The sequence below is a fragment of the Equus asinus genome, chromosome 21, assembly GCF_041296235.1.
Source record: "Equus asinus isolate D_3611 breed Donkey chromosome 21, EquAss-T2T_v2, whole genome shotgun sequence".
Taxonomy (NCBI): Eukaryota; Metazoa; Chordata; class Mammalia; order Perissodactyla; family Equidae; genus Equus; species Equus asinus.
The window spans coordinates 41,630,164-41,654,447 of record NC_091810.1 but is presented as its reverse complement, the minus strand read 5'-3'; the positions used below and the strand labels follow the sequence as shown (position 1 = coordinate 41,654,447).

The following is a 24,284-nucleotide window of genomic DNA, read 5'->3' as shown; positions in this document are numbered from 1 at the left end:
GATATGTATGTACTTTTATTTATTTCACCATCGTCTTACTTTGCATAGTTCCTTTGATTCTGTTTCTTGGAAGTTACTTACAGGAACGATTATGTTAACTATACTGAGACTTCCCAGTTTGCAGGAACACCTTATAAAAGGAAGTCATGAAGTTTCTTCCTGGTTTTCTAAGGGAGGAGTGGGGCTCTGAGGCTGTGTGCCTGGGGCATCTCTCTCTGAGGAGATTCTGAGATTCTCTCTGAAAGGAGGATGAGAACACTTACCTACATCCATTTTTGCTTATGCCTCTCTGAAAATTTAAGATTTGACACATGACCGAAATCCAGAAGCCTGTATAATTATCCAATTTTCACCATCTTCAAACTAAAATTCCTAATATTAATAGCAGGTTGCTGTAGTTTCAGTAAATGTACTAGTATGAGGTTATCTTTTTAGAAAATTGTCTCCCACTTCAAATTGATTGTTAGTTACCTAACAAAGAAACAAACACACAAACAAAGCCCCCAGCCCGTTACATGTTGTTGAATTAGCTGAGGTGAATGCAAGGTAAAATGATTTGGGTTGAAAACAGGTATGGAAATGGGAATAATATAAGTTGCTCCTTTAAAAGTTAAAAACTTACGTCTCTTCCTTGCTCAGTTTACTGTAGATAAGTTTGCTTTTGGTACATTTTCTCAGGTTTATTAATTATTAGCAACTAAATGATTATATGAGTAAATTAGGAAAAGTAGCCAGCTGAGATTTTTCTGCAATTTAATTTGTCTGATGGCATTTGATTTTGAGTATTTTATCTACTTGGGCAATTGAGAATGATGTGAAAAATGTAGCTTGATTATATTTGGGTAATTTGAGACAGTTATGTCTTTTTTATGAAATTTTAAATCATTTTCACTGTGGAAGAGTTGATTTTTAAAAATTGATACTTAGTTGCATTCTTAGGGCTCTACATTTTATTTAGATTACATGAAGTACAGACACTTTTGGAGAGGATCGTGTGTGTGCGTGTGTGTGTGTTCTTTTAAACCCTCGGATAAATGTGTGCTAAAGACATAAGTGATAACTAATGAGTCTGTTGGCTTTTGCTAGATCTAAAGCAAGACCTTGGTATTTAGCAAAATAGATGTTACAAATGGACAGTGCTACAGTTTTTTATTGTGGGAAATTTCAGACATATTCAGAAATAGACAATAGTGTAACCACCTGTGTACCCATTGACCAACTTCAACTATTCATCCCCCCTTTTTCCTCCCATGGATTATTTTGAAGTAAATCACAGATATTTCATCCACTTCAGATTGTGTCTCTAAAAGATAGACCCTCTTTTAAAAATACATACATATGTACTTTTAAATTTTAATCATATATATGCCATAGTACCATTATCACATAGCAGTGCCTCCTGAGTGCTGTTGGCTGTTTCATAGCTTGGATCTGCAACTTTGTAGTAGTGGTCTTATATATTTCTCATAGGCAGGGTTCTCCTGTTTGTACAAAGAAGTGCATTATTAAGACAACATTTCTGGCAGGATTAATGACTTTTACTTTCAAATTAAGTTTTCAGTTTAAAGAAAGTAACATTACATAAGAGTCTTAATTTTTAAAATTATTTTTAAAATTCATTTTGTATGAACATATGGAGAAACATTTTTTTCAAAGGGCATCCTTCCCTTTCTCATGCAGATTTTAAGTTGTGATGCAGGTGGCCAGTTAAAAAAACACAGCTTATCATTTACTTTTAGAATTTAATACAAATAAAAGACTCTTTGAACTTGATTATTAACCACAAAGCAAGGAACCAGAAGGTGGAATTAGGTAAGCAATATTGTATGTCAGAATAGTCATCCCCATTATTCTCTAATGTAGTGACTCAATTCTTTTCTTCACAGTGCTAGCCGTATCTTTTGTAATATTTACTTGTTTATTAACTTTTTGGCCTGTCTAGGCTAAAACTGTAAGCTCCTTGAAGACAAGGGCTGTTATTCTTGTTCTCCACTGTATCCTTAGTACCTAGAATAGATTCTGGCGTATAGTATAAGCTCAATAAATATTTGTTGAATGACTGCATGAATGAAAGAGTAGATGCATTTAGCACCTACTTGGACAAATTTCACAATAGAATCATTAGGGGAAAATAGGATTCTTGTTTTGGAATTATCCCCAGCGATTCCTCACTGCTTGCATCTGTAGGGAATCACTTAGTTATGAGTTCATGAGGGGAAATAGCCTTTTGCAGTTCACTTTGGAGAAACTGGCTTGAAATAGCATCCCACATCAGGAAAAGAGCCGAAAAGCAGACACCATGGTTAGAGTAAACGATGAGAGAGTACATCATCCTGGCTAGGGATAAGCTCAACACTTAACCTACACAGATGGAAGAGAGGCTGGCTTAGGATTCTAAGACATTTAACTTAGCATAACACTTCTCTTTCAGTAGAAAACATCACTGAAATATGTTCCCATTTGTGCTTTTGTGTCTACAAGTCATGTTTCAACATAGCTGTTGTTTTAACTTGCTACTGTAGCGTGCCTTTTGCTACTGGTGCAAGTGAAGAAAAATGTCTCTTTGCAGTTTCAAAATTATCTACAGCAGATTAGGAGAATACACTTTAAAAGTGATATTTTGGGCCGGCCCGTGGCGTACTGTTTGAATTTGCATGCTTCCCTTCAGTGGCCTGGGGTTTGTAGGTTTGGAATCCTGGGCATGGACCTATACACCACTCATCAAGTCATGCTGTGGCAGCATCCCACATACAAAATAGAGAAAAACTGGCATGGATGTTAGCTCAGAGACAATCTTCCTCAAGCAAAAGGAGGAAGATTGGCAATGGATGTTAGCTCAGGGCCAATCTTCCTCACCAAAAAAACAAGTGGTATTTTGATGGTCTCTAGAGAAGCCAGCAATGTAAGATTATGTGGCTATATGTTAGCAATCAACCGAGTATCATTTTAACCAACTGGAAAGAGTTCTCCAAGATAGTTTGTAATCTCACGTTCCTAAATTTCTGTGCATGAAAGAACCGCATTGCTGTACCTGTCACCTTTTTAGCAACATAACGTAATGGCGACCATTTGCAGCATTGTGTATGCAGTAGGCTCCTTCGTCTCTCTGTGTGGGTCATAAAACCATGTTCATTTATTCCACAAATGCAAAGTGTCTACTCTGTGATAGACCCTGAAGTCAGGAAGATGAAGACTCCATCCTTGTTCACGGTCAAGTGGCAGGAGAGGGAAAAGAGAAGAGTGAATGGGACGAAGTGCATCATCATTTTACCAAATCTGCAGTGGCTGCGGGTCAGTCACGGCCCACCTTTAGGTAAGCCTGCCCTCATTTAGTATCCAGATTAAATTCTTTAGAAATGAAGATTAGAAACAAACTAAAAAACAAGCCAGCCCCTTATGTTTTGTAGTGGAGGTGAGGATTCAGGAGAACTGGCGTGTTTCCTTGTGTTGCTAGCAAAACAGGTTTAGCTGGATACGTCCGTGTTTCCTGACAGGTCGTCCCCGCAGGGTTGGTTTTTCTCTGGAGCACCAGAGGGCCTGCATTTACCTTTAGACCACGAGCACTGATCTGGAGTGGGAGGACTGCTGTAGTTTTATGCCAGGATTTAAACGTTAGTACGTAGAGAGATCTAATCATTAGAAAGAATAACACACTAGGCGTAGCTTAACTGTGCTAAGCACTAAATGTGTCATACCTTCCATAGGTACGTTCTTTGTAGTTCCTTGTTGAGTTAAAAGGATACCTTCCTGGAGACAGGAATGACCAAAATGGACTGGCCGCCTATCTAACACCCGTCTTAGGGGTAACCGGTAGTGTTAGAGCTTTAGATAATCACGTTAAATTAAGCTATGAGCTATGACAGGATGCAGCAAGTTAAGAGCAAGTCTAACACCACGCCAAGTGTGAGTGAAAGCCTGAGAGCTGCCAATGTGATGAGGTGTTAAGACAGCTTTTCTGAAATTTGACCTAAGAGGTAAAAAGTAAGCTTCACCATCTGAGTAACAAATTTGCATTATAGAACTTAAAATAATCTGTTGTGTACCTGCAGACTGCCTTTGTTTTGATCACCTGTATCAAATCTGTTATTAAAGATGGGTTCCTCAAATTCTTAAATGCAGGGTTTATTTTTTTACTTCAGCTATTGTAGTTATTGATATTCATAACTTTTCCCAGGGAGGCTCATAGCAGAGTGTGGGACCCTGGCCCATGACTACGAGGAATTTATGAGTCCTCCTCCTTTTCTGTTAGTGACCTCAAGTTCTGGTATTCTCTCCTAGGACAGCTGGCACTCTTTTCACGTAACCCTTTCTGCCGTCATTTATATGGTTTCCTGGGCTACTGACGGCAGAGCAGCAGCCTTCTTTGTTCCTGGGATTGGGTTCCCCAGTAAAGAGGAAGGAGCTTCTCTAGCAGGCAGTGACGTCTGAGGGAGACCTCTCCCGCTAGACTCCTCTCACATCTGAATACCCACTTTTATCAACACAAAACTGAGAGTTAAACGGCTGAAAATAAGATGGTTAAACCCTGCAGTGCTTTATCTTCTTATTTTTTTTCTTTTTCTCCCCAAAGCCCCCAGGTACATAGTTGTATATTCTTAGTTGTGGGTCCTTCTAGTTGTGGCATGTGGGACGCTGCCTCAGCGTGACTCCATGAGCAGTGCCATGTCCACTCCCAGGATTCGAACTGACGAAACACTGGGCTGCCTGCAGCGGAGCGCACGAACTTAACCACTTGGCCACGGGGCCAGCCCCCAGTGCTTTATCTTCTTATTTTTGTTACTCAAAAGCCAGCTTGCCCTTGGGTATGTCAAGCCATGATTTAGAGCTTGGGCCTTCCTCCTAATTCCCTTTACCAAATTCCAAGCGATACAGTTTGCTGATTGTAGTCTAGACTCAGAGTTCCTGCCGGGCCACATCCTCGTCCTGGTTTCTTTTATGTATTCTCAAAATATGTTAAACAGACACACTATGCCAAGTGATTTCCAACCTAATGGGGAAACACAGACGTGTCCTCACTGCTTGTTCTCTCCTGTTTCACATCATTTATAATGTGTTCTACTCGATTACCTGAGTATTGCTTGGTGACTTCTGAGCCCAATCGAACAGACGTTCATAGACATTTCCATCGTAACAGCCAAGTGCTGAATTTAAGCACTGATCGGTGAAGTCAAAAGCATCAGTTAACAAGATGGCATCCTTCCTGTGAGGGAAAACAAGAGTTCCTGAGTAATTTAGACTCTTCTTATAAATCCAATTAACCTGGGATGGTGAATAACAACACCCTATAGAGATTGCATCATTTTTCACTGTCAAACAACTCAGCGTTCATTTTTGATTAGTTTTATATGCACAGTGTAAAGAGTCAAATCGTTCTTTAAGGCTTGTTATTTAAAATCAGCATATCCCTGTCTTTCACTTCCATTCCATCTCCTGCCCCCCATTCAATCAGTTTCAGTTTCAGTCTTTTAGCTGATATTTTTGGTATTTACCTGAATGTCTCTAACTATCTTGTTTGTATTGCTACTTCTTGATTATTCAGTTTTAGATATCTCTTGACTCTCCATTACAAAAGATAATGATTTATTTTTATGAATTGATTTTTGCTGAGGAAGATTTGCCCTGAGCTATCTGTTGCCAATCTTTCTCTTCTTTTGCTTGAAGAAGATTGGCCCTGAGCTAATATCTGTGCCAGTCTTCCTCTATTTTGTATGTGGGTCACCACCACAGCATGGCTGACAAGCAGTGTAGGTCCATGCCTGGGATCTGAACCTGTGAACCCAGGATGCCGAAGTGGAGTGCACTGAATTTAACCACTACACGACGAGGTGGACTCAGGATTTATTTTTAGCACCCCTCTCCTCACCCCTACCTATTTGTCCCCCCACCCCCGACCTAGGCTTCCTTCTCTTGGCCTTCCTGCCTCCCAATATAGTTATAATTTTGGCCAGACTAATATCCACTGCTTACATTGTTATGACTGTATGTATCCTATATATTATTGTGACTTTATGTGCCCTTTTCACATCTGAGCTGTGTCCCTCTGATCTACCTCTAGGCTCACTGTTTCTCCGACACTCCTGTCACAATTCTTAGTGATTTCATGGTCTGTGTGAATGTACCTCTAAAACTTGGCTTCTCCGGTTCCTTGATCTTCTCCATTGACATTGTCCTACAGCCTCCCTCTGTCACTCTCTGCCAAGATCACACACCAAGCCTCATCACCAACATCTGCACCTTCTCTAACCTCAGCCATGTTCCTTTCACCATCTCCTATCTTTCTAGTATTCTGACTTCTATAATTCTCCTTTTCCCTTTCAAGCAACAAAATGTGTTTTATTTTAACCTACTGAATGAAATGTAAGAAAGAATTGTTCACATGCTTCCCTCCTTTTTTTTAGCAAAGGCTATAAAGCCTAATATGCAATTGTTTGTTTACACTCTTCCCTAACCTTGTTTCACACAGCATTTGAAGTGACTGGGATACTGTACCTGTTTTAATCCTTCCTGGATGCCCCTGCTCCATCATTATGAGACGATTTTTATATAGGGCTGTTTATAATTCTTTGACCCTACTGGCACCTACCATCCATTTACTGTTCCTCATCCCCCTTGTGGTCTCAGTTCCCTCCTTATCCAGCTGAAGTTCCTTGGTCTATTATATTCACTCCCTCAAAAATGTGTTCAACAACTTTTCTTACTTTCTACTGTCATACTTGTTTAGCAAAATCCAATTCCTCGTTATCTCCAATTTGCCACCGACTTTGTGCCATCACTGTTGTAGCTATATGTGGCTGGAAAAACCAATACTGACTGGTGTAATAAGGGTTCATGCCCAGCAATCATATTACATTACTCCAATTCATTTACTCTTTCATTCTCTTAGACGATTATTTCACACCTCTTTCTTCCTCAAATCTACACTCCCCACCTCCTCGTCTCTTTTACCTAGATAACTTTGCATCCTATTTCACTGATAAAATAGAAGTGATAAGAGCATTTCCGCAAGTCCCCCCCATCCCTCCATGGATTGACACATACAGTGCTTTCTCTTTTAGTACAGGAAACTGTCCAGGCTCCCAGCTCAGGCTGATTCCTCCTTGTCCACTAGATGCCTCCCTTCTTGCCTACTGGAGAACAATGTTCCAGAAATTCTCCTGCCTTTCCCCTACACTGTCAAAATATCCCTCTCTATTGGATCGTTTCCATCAGTATACAAACTGGCTGTTGCTTCTCCCACCTTAGAAACAAGCTTTTGGCTCTGTTTCCCTCTCCATCATCTACCCCACGTCTTGGCTCCCCTTTATGACAGAACTCCTTGAAAGTGTTGTGCTTGTTTGTGCTTGCTATTTCCAGTCTCCTCCACCCATTCTCTCTTGAACTGGGTCCATTCAGGTTTTCACTCCCACCACTCCACTGAAATAGCTCTTGTCAAGGTCACCTCCTCATCATTTTTGGAGGGTCCCAAGACTCACTACTTGGGCCTTTTCATACCCTCACTCCTTGTGTTATCATCTTTCTTATGGCTTTAAATATCAGCCACATGCCAATGACTTCCACATTTATCTCCAGTCTCACTCACCTGCTTATTAACATCTGTACTTGGGTTTCTAACAGGCTCTTCAAACTTAACGTATTCAAAACCAAACTCTTGACCTTCTAACCTTCTCCTGTCCACCCTGTTCAAACCTGGCCCTCCTGTAGTCTTCCCCGTTTACAGTAAATGGCAACTCTGTTCTGGCCAAAAACCTGAACTCCTCTGTCTCTTACACCCCATATCTAATCTGTCAACAAATCCTGTTCCATCTTCAAAACACATCCAAACTTTGACCATTTCTCACCACCTCCAGGGCTATCACCTTGGTCCAGTCCATCCCCATCTCTCACCTGATTGTTGCAGAAGCCTCCTAACTGGTCATCCTGCTTTTCCCTTTTCCCCCCTCCCCAGTCACTTCTTACTATGGTAGCTGGGGTGATCCTTTAGAAAGATACATCAGATTACGTCAGATTGTGACTATCCTCTGCTCACAACCCTCTTATTCTTGCCCAAAGTAAAAGCCAAAGTCTAGTCTTTGCAATGATCCCCCCGCCCCCTTTCCCCTCCCTGTACACTGTAAACTCTCTGACCTGTGCTCTCATTCTCCACCTCAGTCACGCCACTCTGGCTTCTGTGACCTCTTCTCTGGATGGACGTGCCAAGCACTCTCTGACCTCTGACATTTATACTTATTCTCTGCCTGGAATGTTCTTTTCCCAGCCAACCACACGGCTCCTCTCACCACCCCCACTTCAGATCTTTCCTTCCTGGGAGGCCTTCTCTGACCTGTTTAAAACTGAAGCCCCCCTTCTCTGCTGTCCTTCATAGCATTTATTACCGTTTCATGCACTGCATGTTTGACTTCTTGTGTGTGTGTGTGTCTCCTCTCCTCTAGTCTGTAAGCATTTGTGGCCTTTCAATCTGAAATGCATGTCATTCGTTTGAGGAATATTTTCTTGAATTACCTTGTTAATGATTTGCTCTTCTGTTTGCTCTTTCTAGCCCTGTTTTTCAGATGATGGAGACTTAGGATCAGTTCTCCTCCTATTTGTATTTTTTCTGTCCTATTTTTTGCCTTCTTTCTGCAAGATTTCTGCAACTTTATCTTCCAATTCTTCAATTGAGTTTTTCATTTCCACTATCATTTTTTGATTTCATAAAGCCCATTTTTGTTCTCTGAATATTACTTTTTAAGAAATGACATTCTTGTTTTGTGGTTGCAACATCTCCTCTTAACTCTTGAGGATATTACTGATCTTTTAACAAAGTTTTCTTCTCCCTGCAGATTCTCCTGTGTCCTCCGAGGTGCCTCGCTCTTGCTTGTTTTGGTCTCTTTTATGTCAGAGGCTTTCCTCAGGTGTCTGCTGGTTCCTGAGGTCTGATCACAGCTAAGAGTAGGGCATTAACTAGCTGATTAGAAGTCTGGGTGCTTGTCAGTGCGGGGTTCCCTGCAGGCTGGGGGACCCTGGTGTCAGCATCTTTAGCTCTCTCTCCTTTGGTGTGGTCAGAGTCTCCAGAGAGTCATGTTATCATCTTCCTGCAGGGTACTGGCCTGGCTTGACTGGCTTGGAAGCAGTGGGAAAAGAGGGCTGAGGGAGGGGGCTGTCAGCATTTGGCCTATGAACACTAGTTCAAACCCCTGTTTTCCATAGGGCAGCCTCATCCTCTCCTATGCCTGATATTCCCTAGTCCACAGATCCTGCGTTTACCCTTCTGCCAGGGTGGGCTCAAGCAAAGTCTTAGAACTACCCAAAGAGAAGGAGGGGAACTGAGGAGTCAGCTCCTTCAGAAATAGACCTTTCACCCATCCTGTCAGTCTCCCTTCGCCCCCATTGCCAGAGGTACACAGTGCTGCTAGTTCTTGGGGTTCTTTGGTGTAACGCGGTTGCTTCTTGGCTTTTCCTACTTCCGGTTTAGATTCAGTTTCCTCAGGTCTGCTAAGTCACTGTTTGTCCATCTTCTTTTCTCATGTTTCCCCTCCTGTTCTCTTTTTCTCTGTGGGTTTATGTCTTTTTAAACATTTCAATCCACTTGCTGATGTTTTAGTAGGATTTCAGGAGGGAACAAAAGTCAATGCATATATTCCATCTGTCATCTTTACTGGGAAGCCCCCCAGCTGGGATTTGCTGACCACTTCTACAACTAAACACTGTTGGGGTCAGTTAATTGCCATTACCCAGAGAGCTGGTTCTTAGTGTCACTCAGAATAGTGTGCTTCCCTCCATTTGTCATCTCAGAAATCTGAGGGCGATGCTGCGTAATCAAGGGAGGGACTTGTGACACAGAACTGTTAAAGCACAGTGGCTGTTACGCCTAAGTCCCCTGCAGCAGAAGGAAGGTCACTTAGGAACCATAATGTGAGTAATCAGTTTGTGGATTGGATGTGAGCCTCAGTTGTCTGCTTGCGTCACTGCTGTCTGTCTCGTCTTGAACTGTAAGTCTCTGGAGCCGAGGCAAGCACTCAAATGCTGTTGCAGATAAAAAATAATGCTTATAAGGTAAAGGGGATCTTTTATGTTTCATTGTCACTGCCAATCAAGGCTAGAATGCTATTGTCTTCATGTGCTTTTAAATGCCAAGCATTTTAGAAAGTTAGATACACTTGGGCTTGAACTGTGCAATATTCAATTATGCTGTTAGTGGTGTCTACCACTGCAGTCTCTATATTAGGGAACGTTTAATACCCGAGGCACAATTGTATCAAATGTGTTTTTGACAATTTTTGATGATTTAATTAAACAAACATTTACTGACCACCAACTGTCTGTTAGGTGCTTATGTGTAATTATAAATGTTATGTAACATTGCATATTGGTAGAAGTAAAAAGAATTTAGCCTAGTTTTTTTTTTTTTTAACCACTGTCGTAGATATTCTTGAATATTTCACATATTTTTCCTTTTTCTTTTCTTAGTCTTGCTGATAATGTGAACTATTGGAGGTTCTGGGGGAAAGGTCACATGCATGTGTTACCCCCACTCCCTGCCCCCAAACAACAGGCGTCGTATTTTCTCAAAAAAGGCTATTCTCAGGTTAGCCCACTTTTCATCTTATGGACAATGGTGACTAATTTGTATTGTTTTAATTTCTGTTTCTTCCAGTACCTTGGTCAGGTTGGGGCTTTGGTTTGGAATGTTTTTCAAGTGATCCTTTAGATTCTATGTAAACTAACGGGGTGAAAGCATTACATTAGCGTGTCAGACCCTAAACTGCACTGCATTAAGGCTGCATCTGAAAACTGTTTGTATTGCTGTTTTACAAATCAGTATGTGAATTCCTGGGTTTAAAAAACTGTTCATCTTGAAGCTGAGAGAGGATTAAAGTAAGTTTAGTCAACTTGATAAGAGTTTGCTTAAGTACATTCAACAAAGACAAGGATATATTTGAAATAAACAATAACCCAACCTTAACCTTAACATATAGCCTAAGGGCCCATGCTCTGGGGTCAGACAGGCCCAGGTTGTACCAGCTCCTCCTCCAGATAATTGTGTGACCTTGGGCAAGTTACTCAACTCCCCTAAACCTGTATTTCCTCCTCAGTAAAATGGGGAGCTTAGTAATATCCACTTCAAAAGGCTGTAAGGATTAAACGAGATGATGTAGGTAAAAGCTTTGTGTATAGTGCCTGGCACACAGAAGTGCCTCTTAAATACTAGCTATGATTAAGACTCAATTTTAATATCAATACATATTATTAATATGTAGTATGCTTCGTTTTATTAATATTCCTTAGATACTGTTCCTATTTCCTTGACAATCTTGAAGAGTTCAGTTGAGGTTGGTGGGTAATTTATTCTTAAGCATTTTTATTTCTAGTTGTTTTCCATTGTTGCTTTCATTAATTCCTAATGCTTTATTTTGGTATAATAACGGAGGGTGTAGACCGCTCCGTGGCTGTTGCTGCTTTTGCCCGACCCCATGAGTGAGGTTTTAGAGTCTGAAGAAAGGGTCTAGGGTTACTCTCTGATGATCACCATGGTTTGAGGACCACCACTCACCGGACAAGGAGGAGCAGGTCCAGATAGGCTGTTCTCGCCATGTCAACTTGGGCCCCAGACAGGAAGCCATCGTGGAGAAAGTCGCCCGTGTTAGTCAGGATGCCATGAAGAGCATAGAGATCACACAGGCGTCTGAGCACCTGCCGCACTGCTGGTTCACTCTCTAGTTTCTCCAGAGCTTCTGTAAAACTCTTCACGGTGACGTAGTAGCAGTGTGCCTACAAAGACACGAAGACGCCTTAGCCTCTGACTTCTGGTTTCTGCCTCCAGAAGTCGTCCTGGAAGCTTGGCAAGACGACTGGAGGAAGCTTGCTGTGGCCGCGTGTGCCAGAGGGCTGACGAGCAGCCGCCTTTTCTCCTAGCTCTCTGCGGGTCCACTGAGCCTTTTTGATAGTGTGTGTGTGCATGCACATGTGTTGGGGGCTGACAGGCTCTGGAACTTGGCCCTTAGTTTCCTCATTTTGTTTGGGGTAGTTTCAAGTAGGTTTGGAAGTAGAGAGAAAGAGTACAGGAGTACTGGAGGCTGGCCTGGGACCCTGGGGGATAGCACCACTTTTCTTAAGAACCCAGCTCTTCATTGTCTGCCGTGTTCAAGGCAGTGGTGTATGTGTTTATGTGTGTGTGCGTGTTTGTGTGCGCCTTGGCGTCAGAAAGTAGGGGTTCAAGATGTACATGAAATTTATCCCAGCTGGAGTGTAAACTCCTTGAGATAAGCTGGGCTGTTTAGCTTTTATGCAATAGTTCGGCTCCATCAGTGGTTAAAATAACCAGTTGGTAAGTGACCACTGTCGTCAACCCAGTGAGAGAGCGCTCTCTGCCAGCCAGGTTCCTTCCTTGGGACCCCCTCTTCCCTACAGCCCAGCAGCTAATACATTAATGGCCGACCAGCAGGAGGCCTTCAGGACCCTGCTTCCCTTAGGCCTGAAGTCCTTTTTTTCCCCTGAGGAAGATTTTACTGAGCTAACATCTGCTGCCAGTGTTCTTCTTGAATGTGAGCCACCACAACACCTGCCACTGACAGATGAGTGGTGTAGGTCCATGCCCAGAAACTGAGCCCAGGCCACTGAAGAGGAGAGCACCGAACTTAATCACTAGGCCACCAGGGCTGGCCCCTGAAGTCCTTTCTGATTGGTTGATGGCTCTGTCCTGGTGGTTGTTAAGTATTTTGAATACTCCCCCTCTCCCCAAGACAAATGCACGTAATTATTTTTATCAGGTAGGATATAGGAGTTCCATGGGGGCCGGGGAGGAGGAAAGAGAGCATATAAAACAGGTCTCAAATTTTTACCTGCATACAGATTACCTGGGGATCCTGACAAATGCAGACTCCAGGATAGCGAATCTCTGCGTTCTAACAAGCTCCCGGTGATGCCCATGCTGCTGGGAGTGACTTTAAGTAGCAAGACTTAGAGTGTTTTGAGTGTTCAAAAGGGGTTTCCCAGGGGGACAAGGAATGGGGGAAAGGTCACTGCAGGCAGAGGGAACTTTGTGTGCACAGTGCTGTATTTTCACGAGGCTGCAGGTAATTTACTGAGGCTGGAGCACTGGGGTATGATGAGGTGGTGATGGCAGCCAGGTAATGAAGGGCTGTGAATGACAGGTTGGGATTTTATTCTGTGTGGTGCCACCAGAGCCTTCAATGGGTCAGTGAACTGACCTGGTTTCTCGCTTGCAAAGAATCTGCCTTTCCCAGGGAGACCTCACTCACCACTCTGCCCCCTGGACCTCGTGTGCTCACAGCCGTGCTGCGTGGCTGTGGAAGAGGAGGAGCCGTGCTCCGTTATCCTTGCCGGGTCCAGTGGCCCTTGGTGCTCAAACTGGACCCGGTTTGGCAAAACTGGACACTTGCTTTTTTCAGCTAGGCCCTGCTTCCCTGTTCTAACTGAGGGCCATATCCTTAAATTCTCAGGGCCCTTGGTTGAGGAGAGGCGTGGTGAAGAGCTGCTGGAGGCCCAAGTCTCTGCTTTGGAAAGCAGGATGAGGACCGGGGAGACAAGGTGGCCTCCAGGCTCTGGGGAAAGCCTGAGCCAAACCTTGGCATCATGCTTTCAACACAGTGAACTTTATTTACTTTGCTGTGTGTGGGTTTAAATCTTGTCTCCTGCCTCATTTGGGGGTGGGGGTGGGATGTGTAGCATTTATATGCTAGGTGCCTCTCTAAGTTTTACATGTATTAACTCATTTAATCTTCATGATAATCCTACAAGGTAGGTACTATTATTAGCTCCATTTTGCGGATGAGGAGACTGAGGCATGGAGAGATTAAGTTCCTTGCCGGGGGTCACATGGCTGGTAGAGGGTAGCAATGAGACCCAAGCAGGGCAGTCCGGCTCCCGGCCAGTTAAGAGTCTGTACTCTTATCTGCTCCCCTGCGTTGCCAAAGTCACCAGAGACTGAAGCTGCCTTATGATGAGTACCAGCGTTTGCCCCAGTGGTCCTGGGGAGTGACATCTCTCCTGGGCAGGGTCTGAGATTATGGGACCAGTGCCCAAAGGGCTCTTCCGTGACCTTTTGTTTTACAGACAGGAAGTTAAAGCCCAGAGCGGGAAGCACTGCCTGAGGTCACACGACAGGTCATGCACAGAGCTGGGACCAGAACTTAGGCCAGGGTTCGCTGTTTTTTGTCCGTCCCTCTGCCACTGTTCCTGCCCCCTTGAGTGGCTGTCACTCTCTGCTGCACATTTGTGGTTTCCAAATGGGAGCTGGTTGGGTGCTTGAGGTTTCTGTAGAGTAGATGGCCTCCCAAAGCGCAAAGCTCAGAAAGTGCAGACTTCCCTGCCCTGTGACTTGGGAGACTCAGCTTGGGCACCCCGTCCCCAGGAAACTGCACGCACTTGCTCTTCTCCCGCAGGCTGGCTGGGCTTCCCGCTGTGGCCTCCCCCAGAGTGTGGGGCTCACCTCCTTCCTTCACTCAGGCACAGTGGCTTCCCCAGGGCACGGCTTGCATCCATGGGGGAAAGGAAAGCAAAGCATCTTAACTCAATTATTTCCTACCTCTGGGACTAAACCCCGCTGAGTTCTACTTCCTCAGCCTTAAAACAGAGATTACTCTGCTCTCCCTCCCAGGGCTGTGCGTGTTAAATGGCGTGTGGCCCTGGCAAGCAGTGTCTGGTCCATTGGAAGGCAGGGCATAGGTTTGGAAGATGGATGGATAATGGGCGGCTGTGGTTCCTTTTTCGGTAGTCTGGTGAGAACACAGCCTTAGCGCACCCTCTGTGTTGAAAGGACATGTAGCACAGCAGGAGTGCCCCTGCAGTGGACTGAGCAGAACCGAGGGTGGCAGAGTTAATACCAGCCCTGACTGGTGTGATGGAAGTGGTGGGTGACCAGGTGGCGCTCATGCCCAGCCTGGCCCACAAGGGACACTGCAAAACACACCTTCAGGGCTCTCCTTGTGAAGACTGCCATTTTCAGGGTCTGATGCATGAGGATTGAAGTGATCACCGTGGTTTTCCAGCTGTAGGTAGGGTCAGAGTCCCAGGTGCCTAAGCTAGAACTCAGGAGTCATCCTTATCCCTTTCCCAGCCATTACTCTCTGAAGCTTGTCCCTTTCTTCTACCCCCTTAATATCTCTGCATCTACCCACTTCTGTCCATGCCTTCTGCCAAGTTCAGGATCAGGACCACCCTCAGCCCTGGCCCAGACTGCTGCTGCCTGCTCCTAACTGGCCTCTAGCCTGCAGTCCATTCCTCCTCCTGCAGCCTCCATGATCCTTCCAGAATGAAACTGATCACTTCACTCCCTGATACATGCTCTGGGGTCCTATGGCAACCCTATTTCCTCATCACAGGGCTTCCTTGTTCATAGCTGTATATGGGCACTGTGGAGCCCCCGGTACACAGCCCGATGCCTGGTGTTGAGTGGGTGCTCAAATATTTGCTGACTGACTGTGAATTATGTACAAACACAAAACAGTGAAAATTGAATCCGACATCTAAGGATTGCCTGTGGGGCTAAGGGGAGACTTGACCTGCTTTTCTTTCTGGGAGGAAATATTTGAACAACCTGAAGCAAATCCAATAACACTGCCTCATTACGTTTTTCCCTAAGAGCCGCCAGCAAGATGGCTTTGGAGTTAAGTCCTTTAATTAAAATACCCTGGACTAAAGCCTTGGGAGTGAAATGAGGGCAGCCGCTGAGCAGGGCTGGGGAATAATGGCAGAGCTTGGATTTTCCCAGCAGGGTGGCCTGCTGAGGCACAAAACGGCCTCCTTCGGCTTAGCTGATGGGCAGCTCACCTTAGCAGCCTGAAGGTGTATGACAGTGGTTCTGTTCCAGGCCTCGTGCTCGTCCGCCCCGGATCGCATCAGAGTCTGTATGTGATGCACTGAGTCCTTTGTGAGCCTGAAGGCCAAAGAAAAAAGGTTCAGTTTCTTGGCCGAGAGGGAAGATTGATGGAGTTTGGTCCCAGACTGCCTGGGGTCTCTCAGAAGTAGAAGTAATTCCCATTTATTGACCACTTATGTGTTACAAAGAAGTGCTTGATATACATTATCTCTTTCACCCTTTTAGGGGCGGGCATTCCCAATTTAAAATGGGGAAACCTGAGTCCCAGGGAGCTTAACTCATTGGTTAATGAGGGGACCTTAAAAAAGAAAAGAAAACCAATTCTTGTCCTCTAAACCACTCAGATGGTCGTTTGCCATTTAGCTAATGTTTGTTCTTTTAGTTTCTATTCCCTGCCCTTCCACTCATGACCCTTGGAATTTGTGTGCAAAACAAACTGTTTATTAAACAGTTTTTATTTTGCTTTGTCAGGGAATGGATAAGCAGATGTCACACTGAGTTCCAAGAAAAAAGCAATATAATGGCATTTTAGTTACCCTGAGCAGCCTTATTTTGCCCTTCCACCTCCCTCCAACTAAAATGTTAGCTCTTCAGGCTGGCCTGGTGGCATAGTGGTAAAGTTCGTGTGCTCTGCTTCGGTGGCCTGGGGTTCGTGGGTTCGGATCCTGGGTGCGGACCTACACACTGCTCATCAAGCCATGCTGTGGCAGGTGTCCCACATATAAAATAGAGGAAGATGGGTGCAGATGTTAGCTCAGGGCCAATCTTCCTCAAAAAAAAAAAATTAGCTCTCTGAGGCCCAGGTGTTTTATCAGACTGGTTTGTTGATAGATCCCTAGTGCCTAGAATGGAGCCTGGCATATTGTAGGCTCTTAAGAAGTATTTGTGGAATAAATAAATGAACGTCCCCAGTTGCTTGTGATCTTGAAATAACTACTAACCATCCCTGGGACCACAGGTTGGGATATAAGACTTCTTATGTACTGAATATTTTTTCCAGGTCATTTTTGGTGATTTAGTTGGGGAGGGGTTCAGAAGGTCTCCTTTTTAGGTAATTAAAGCTCTCTGTCTTTTTTGCGATGATGTCCGGCTTGGCCAGGACTCTTTCTTCCCAGCCCCTGGCATGTTTGCACATGCTTGACACAGTTGGTGCCTGACAATATTTGTTGAATGACAGACTGGATGAGTCCCTGGTCTTGTCCTTGTTCCTTGGAGCCTACTAGACCGTGGAAATAAACTAATTCTATCCCTTGATATGGTCATATTTTTGGAAATTATTTTTAGATTGTGGAATATTTCAAACCTATGAGTACGACTTTATTTATTGGTATTTACATCCTGATACATTCATAGTATTTACAGATGAGTACATTCTTTGTATTACAAATCACAATAAGAACCTAAAGATTTTAAAAATCCCTTGCACTGGTCAGAGAGGTGATGTCCTTCTACTGGCTTGACCAGAATGGGGAAGCGATGGTGGCCCATGGCTGATGGGTGTGACTTCCCCTCCTCTCTGCCTATGCTGGCAGGAGCTGAGAGGACTGAGGAGGCTGGGGAAGGGAGTAGTTTTGGGAAGAGTATCCATGAACGCCCACCCAGCCAATCCCAAAGGCCTTCATGGGGGAAGGAGGCTGTCCCCAGGTGGGATGGCTGATTTCTCAGCTCTGGCTCACCTGGCTGCCACGTGTGCCCAGGCCATGGTATAGAGCTCTGGGTGGAGGAAGTCGGCTGCCCTCTGGGCCGGACACCTGGCCAGGTCAGGTGCGGTCAGGTATGCAACAGACTGAGGGAGAGACCTCTGCAGAGTGGGGCCCAGGGACACCTGAGTTCGCTGGTAGCTCTTCACCAAAAACCTGCGGAGTGGGGGTGCGGGCAGGGGAGGGGGGTGCGGGCAGGGGAGGGGGTGAGGAGCTGCAGGACAGCCCAGCACCCCTCTCCCCCAGAGATATGCACTCGTATACTCCCTGTGGGAGAACCAGGGTCACCCAGTTTCTGGCCCCGGTCCTCCACCCCCAGCCAGCCTGCTGTGGGACCCTCAGAAAAGTGCATCCCGAGGCTGAAGTGGTGGAGGCTGGGCGGGCACTCTCAGATCCTGAACGTAAACCCTTTGATATATGAGCAAACAGAATCTTTTCTGTGGCCTAGGATCATGTGATTTAGGGATATATGATGGATCGTACAGTGACTGCGGAAATCAAAACTTCCTTAGCTGCAAAAAGGAGAATAGATGCAAGAACGCTAAGATGAGTGGGAAGATTATAGGTGACCTTCAGCTGCTTCCTTGTGATGACCCAGCGCTTACAGGCTCTGGGCTCAGAGGACCGTGGATTTCCATGCAGCTCTGCTGAGACCTGTGTGATGCTGTGGAAGTTACTTCACCTCCCTCAGCCTCAGTTTCTCCATCTCTAGATGGGGATGATAATGCTCACCTGATAGGAGGTTTGTGCCAACTGAATGTCAAGGGCTTGGCACAGTGGGTCTAATACATGCTACTGTATTCATTTTGTAATTTGAAAAATCCCCAATAAAAGTTATATATTAAAAAAAAATTCTAAGAAATGTTATATAGCATATTTGCCAGTAAACTGCATGGAGAAGCCACCTGAGAACAGGTAAATGTGAAAGGCCTCATCAGCCACGCTCCCCCACAGACATAGGAGAGAGAGGAGGCCGCCTCAGCCACTCCTTCCTGCCCCTCGTGGCAGCCTCCCCTGTGCAGGCCCTGTGCTAAGTCTAGGGACACAGCAGCGAGCAATGCGGGTGGGCTGCCTGCCCTCAAGGAGCTCCCGGTCACACACAAAAAGACACGTGCAGATTGTGATAACCACTCCTAAGGGAAAGGACAATGCTGAGACGGAGGACCAGGGTGGTGTTAGTCTAGACTGAGTGGTCAGGGAGGGCATCTGAAGGAGGCGTCATTTTAGCAGAGACCTGAGGGATGAGAAGGAGCCGGCCGTACAACAATAAATTGGGGGCAGAGAGTTTTAGGGGGAGGGAAGTGAGTACAAAGGCCCCATGGTGGGAAAGAAGAAATGTGTGGCTGGCAGAAGTGAAGAGGCAGGAGCATGTGGGAACAGGATGGAGAGGGCGAGGACCTGGAGGCCACAGTGTGGAGGGCGGCATTTTCCTATGAGCAGAGGGAAACCGTTGAAGAATTTTAAGCAAGGGAAAGATGTGATTGTCTCCAGGCTTTGAAAAGATCACTCTGGCTGCCCGTGGAGGACTGGAGTGGGGCAGGGAGGAAGCGGGAGACCAGGGAGGAGACTGACGCTGTTGTCTGCAGGAGGGGACAGTGGCCTGGCTGGGAGCTGCAGTGAATCTGGGGAGAAGTGGATGGATTGGAGACATACTGTGGGAGCTGGACAGTCCCTGAACAGCGCTCCCCAAAGTCTGCTCTCTCTATAGGCATCGGACGGATGCTTCAGCCCAGGTAGAAGCCCCCGGGGTTTCCCAGGGGCTGGGCAGAGGCCTGGGCCAGTCGTGGGCTTACCTGGCCATCTGTAGGTAAAGCACGGTGTTCTCACCCTCAAAGGTGCAGGAGGCTGTCACTTTGGTGACCAGCGATGGCAGGCCGCTCAGCTTTGAGTAGCCATGTCCACCGCAGGCCCTGCGGCACAGCTCGGCCCCATAAGTGCAGAAGTCCGACACCATGGCCTTTAAACCTGCACTCAGTGCGTGAAGCTGCAAGAATAGGAAGGGGGTGAGGTGGTGTAAGGGGGTCCTCCAGTAACAACCATGCACTCATTGAGCACCTCCTGTATGCTGAGCACAACTCTGTGAAGTCAGAATTATCTCCTCAGCTCACAACTCTATGAATGAGAAGGCTGAGACTCAGAGAGGTTCTGTGACTCACACAGTGAGGCCATGTACCTGTAGGAGTAATAAGGACACAAGAAAACTGTCCAGGCCAGTGTCTCCAGGATCTTGGAAAAGGATGTTTCTTGGATGGGGCTCACCGTCATCCAGGAATTATGGATTTTGCTGGCAAGCAGAAGTTTTGGAGAGCTGGCCTGTGAGGATGGATGTCCATCATCAAGCCCCTGTCTTGAGTTGTCGGTGGAGCTGCCAGGCAGCAGGCCTGGTTTGAGTTTTTGGTTCTTGAAAGCTCCTCACCATCTTCAGACTTTTAAGTCCTCAGGAGGAAGGTCCTGTCCCTTAACCTCTCTGTACTTTGCTTTCCTCATCTGTAAAATGAGGCTATCAGTGGTGCCTGCTGTACAGTCCAAGGACTAAAGAAGCAACACTTATAAAGCACAGGGCCCAGACACACTGACTCTTAGTGTACGTGTGAGCCCACGGTCCTTGATCTGAGACCCTTTGGGCCAGATGTGTTTTGGAATCAGATTATTTTTTGAATTTCAGAAAAGTGAAGCAGGACATTTAAGGTAGATGATATATAATATGCCTAGAGGAGTCTGGGGCAGCCTTGGAGATCAAACACATTAATGTTTCTGCTGCAAAATGTACTCACACTCAGCGGGATAAATCAGGTCAGTTCAGGTCAAACTGCGCCACTGAATGAGATCTACACGCCTTTTGGTTTCTGGAGCTTTTTGGGTTTTAAATGCACATCAGGCATGGGTGCACCAGTGTTCCATATGCTATGTGTAGTTATCTCCTCTAACATTTTTGGAGCTTTTTGGGGGCCAGACAGGTGGATTTATGTGTCGGGGTACAGTTCATCCTGGCTGCCCTGGGATGTTGGAAGGCTGGGGAGGGGGAAAGCGAAGGAGCCCATGGAAGCAGGACTCGGGCCGTTTCCCCATGGGCCAAACAATTTCAGCCACCCCATCCCAGCTCCCGCCCCACCGCAGACAGCAGAGACCTCAGGCAGGAGGCTGAAGTCCCTGTCCAGAATGGCATCGTGGGAGTCATGCAAGAATTCCAAGAGGCTTCTCGCCAGGAAATGGAAGGCATAGGCTGTTGCCAGCTGAGGAAGGAGCGTCTGCTGCTGCGTCTGGTAGTCCAGGATTTTCGCCTCTGGCTCACTGTGGGGAAGAGAAGCGAAAGGTTTAGAAGATTGCTACATCCCACATTCACCTTCGCATATCCCTAGTGCCATAAAAGCCTTAAGAACTGACAGTTCTTATATCTCGTTACAAAACTTGATCTGAACCGACACGAGGCTTGTGATAATCTTGTGAAATCCCATCTCACATGAATATCCACTTATTGCACTGCAGAAATACTGATGTGTTGGCTGATGGGTGCTGCCCCTTGTGGGAGACGTTTATAAAATTACAGCATATGCACCTATTATCCTGCTGAAATCTGGAAAGCTCTGAATTCCAACACTTCTAGTTCCAGGGATTTTGGGTGAGGGCTTGTGGCCCTGTACCCCTGATGATTTGAACCTTGACCTTTCGCTGCCCTGGTGCTCTTGCTGTGTGCTGGGAAACACGTTGAGCCTAAGAACTCTGAGGGTGTGAGGGGTCCATGGTCACTATCTGTGCATTGAAAGAAGGTGTGAATGTGAGAAGCCTCCACGGCCGCCGATGGGGAGGAACCTGGGTCTCCTCGTTGGGCCAGCAGCCCCTCCCCTGGACATGGGCTATTATAACCATCTTTGGGACACTTCTGCCATCCAGAAAACTGGGCTCTGGACAGGACATCATCGGCAGCACCTTCTTTTCAGTGCCTCTGTCCCCTGGAGAAGATTCAGCCTGCGATTCTGAAGCCCAGGCTGGCTGAGGGTGCTGTGGTTTGCCAGAGAAAATGGCCCTGGGCTAAGGGCCTGGCACGCTTTGTTGCATTTCATCCTCAACACTGCCCTGAAAGACCATTCCTCTCATGTCCATTTTGTCAATGAGGAAGCTCAGGAACAACGAGGCTGGTGGCCAGCCTAAGCTCCAACAGACAGCAAGTGGCCTAGCTGAGTGTGGCACCTAGGTCTGCCTGGCATCAGACCCTCTGTCCGTTTGCATTACAGTTCTGGATCCTTGAGTCCACAGCATGAAACACCACCAGGCTCTTGGACTGGGGGTTCTCAGGTTCCAGTCCTGGTGATCTCACTCTTCACTTTTTAAAGTAATAAAACTGAGGCCCAGAGAGGCCAAAGGATGTGCCCAGGGTCACTTAGCAGAACTGAGACAGGAACTACCAGGTTGAAGCCCACCGCTCAGCCCCATGAGTTCAGTCAGTTATGCTGTGTCCAGCTCTACCCTCTCTTCCTGTGCCCGCTCTGTGGCACCACGTGCCCAGGCTCCATTTTGCTGTAACCTGGAGGAGTCCATTTGGGACATATTTATTCTAAAAAATTATTTGTCGTTTACTTGAAATTCAAATTTAACTGGCAGTTCTGTATTTTTATTTGCTGAATTGGGCAACTGTCCATATGTGCGCATGCATGCATGTGTGTGTGTTTGTGTACACTTAGTCAAAACAGAGAGTACACTTAGCCCTTGCTCTTCGGTGCCATGGAGTGGAAGGAGTGTTAGCTGGACACAGCCACGTACAACAGAGTGGATCTAGACTTGGACATACCACAGTCAGATGTTGACAGATACAGCTAGACAAAACCAACTTCAGCCATATGTGGTCTGGTGTGACAGTTGGACTTTGCCAGACACACTCACTCACACCTTGACAGAACAAACTCAAGAGCCACGGTCACCTGCTGCTTGGCAGCTGGCTGACCCAGACCTACTCAGCCAGGCACAGCCACAAGACCCCAGTTGGACTTGGACAGACTGAGGTCTGGTGGTACAGGGCCAAAGACTCACAATCACAGAGCCCGACGGGGCTGGACATTGACAGACCCAGGTCAGGCCAGCTGGTCAGCCGAGGTTAGAGGGAGCCAGGTAGAGACCTCACAGATGTGGCCAGATGGGCCAGGTCTGAGGAGACTACGTGTGTGTGGCGGGGGTGTGTAATGCATGCTCCCGGCACCCTGCTCGGGCAGAGGGGGTGGTGTCAGGCGGCAGGCTCTGTGGGACTGAGAGGTAGCCCTGTCTGCAGTGGTTGGCCTCTGGGTGCGCCTTGCCTGGGCCGGAGCCGGGACTGGTGGCGTATGATGGAGTAGCGAATGGCGATGACACAAGCCTTTTGCAGCTCGGCTGTGATGCCTGGTAACAGCTCCACCCGCGTCACCACCATGGAAAGGTAGTTGCTCTGTGCTGTTCCGAGCTTGATGTAGGTGCCATCTGGCAAGACCTGGTGGACCAAGGATGGGCACTGGGTCTGAGCCAAGGCTCTCTAGGCTGCCCCACCCCAGAACTGTGGGCCTCCACACCCTGCGGGCACCACAGTTCTCAAATTGCTCACCCAGAGCAGACACAGCCGGCCAACAGCCAGAATGCTGTTGTATGGCCACACTGATTGTTAAAACAGAAACATATCCATGCTTGTTGCTCAACAGCCACTGCCCCAAGTGCCCTGGTTCATAGCTCCTCTCCTGGGACACCCGGGGTCTCCCTACGATCCACAGCTAAAGGTTATGCTTGGCAAAATGGGGACCTCCAGAACTTTCTCCAGCACTCAGCTGGTGTCTGTTCAGTGATGGTTATGTCTAGGCCTCACTGCAGATAAATAGGACTGTCCTCTCTGCCTCATCCCTCTTCTTCTCACATCACCTTGCCACCCTACCCTATGATTGCTCTGCCACCCCATGAGGTGAGCCTTTACCTGTGAGAACTCTGAGGCTCAGAAAGGCCAAGTGACTTGCCCAAGATCACACAGCTCCTAAGCTGGGGTTTTACCCAGGTCTATGGGAGCCTCTGTGGGGTGGGAGGTGCCCCAAACTCAGCTCTGTGGAAGAGGACCAAGAGCCAGCAGCAGTCTGCGGGGGGCCATTGTCCCCTCTCCAGGCATGGCAGGCCTGTAGCCTCCCCAGGCTCCCTACCTGTGCAAAGCGGCTCAGCATGTTCTCCCTGGGGACCCGCACGTGGTCCAGTTGCAGGAAGCCATTGTCTACATGGTCAAGGCCCATCTTGGGCCCAATGTCTCCAACAGTGATTCCTAGAAGATGGAGATGGGAGCGTCCTTCAGTCGAGCGCTTGCTGTGTGCCAGGTACCACACACACACATTCTAGCTCACCTGAGCCTCACAGAAGCCTGTGACACTGAGGTCATTACACCTGTTTTGCAGATGACCAAGCTGAGGTCAGACAGGTGCTGAATCTTGCTCAAAGTCACCCAGTCAGTCAGCACCAGGTCTGTCCAACTGGACCCAAGGGTGACATGTCCCAGCTTCTCCCAGGGACCTCTAGGGCCCTGGGACAGGGAGGCCTGGCAAGGTTTCCTCCTGGCAGGGGCTGGAGGGAGCAGCAAGGGCTTACCTGGCAGTGGAGTGTGGTCCTGGAGGCTCCGGATGGGTACTATAAAGGCGTGAATGCCCTGCCGGGCTCCCGAGCAGATCAGCTGGGCCTGGACCAGGGCATGGGTGGCTGACCGTCCCACTGAGGGCAGAGAGATGAGAGGCCCAGAGTGATCCCTGGGCATGAGGCCCTGGTGTACAGAGCAGATG

At 46.9% G+C, this 24,284-nt stretch overlaps 1 protein-coding gene across 2 annotated transcripts in view; it reads right to left on the bottom strand.

Moving 5' to 3' along the window:
• Window positions 1–1,132: 1,132 nt before the first annotated feature.
• ACOX2 (acyl-CoA oxidase 2) overlaps window positions 1,133–24,284 on the bottom strand; it is a 29,171-nt gene continuing 6,019 nt past the window's right edge. For both annotated transcript variants that reach the window (XM_070493643.1, XM_044754629.2), the window contains exons 6-15: window positions 24,097–24,216; window positions 23,661–23,776; window positions 22,803–22,972; window positions 20,646–20,808; window positions 19,311–19,501; window positions 17,494–17,673; window positions 15,769–15,874; window positions 11,531–11,748; window positions 5,068–5,200; window positions 1,133–1,481 (exon numbers count right to left, since the gene is read on the bottom strand). In XM_070493643.1, coding sequence (XP_070349744.1) covers window positions 1,419–1,481; window positions 5,068–5,200; window positions 11,531–11,748; window positions 15,769–15,874; window positions 17,494–17,673; window positions 19,311–19,501; window positions 20,646–20,808; window positions 22,803–22,972; window positions 23,661–23,776; window positions 24,097–24,216 — 1,460 coding nt within the window. In that variant the 3' untranslated portion in view covers window positions 1,133–1,418. The remainder of the gene's footprint in view (window positions 1,482–5,067; window positions 5,201–11,530; window positions 11,749–15,768; window positions 15,875–17,493; window positions 17,674–19,310; window positions 19,502–20,645; window positions 20,809–22,802; window positions 22,973–23,660; window positions 23,777–24,096; window positions 24,217–24,284) is intronic.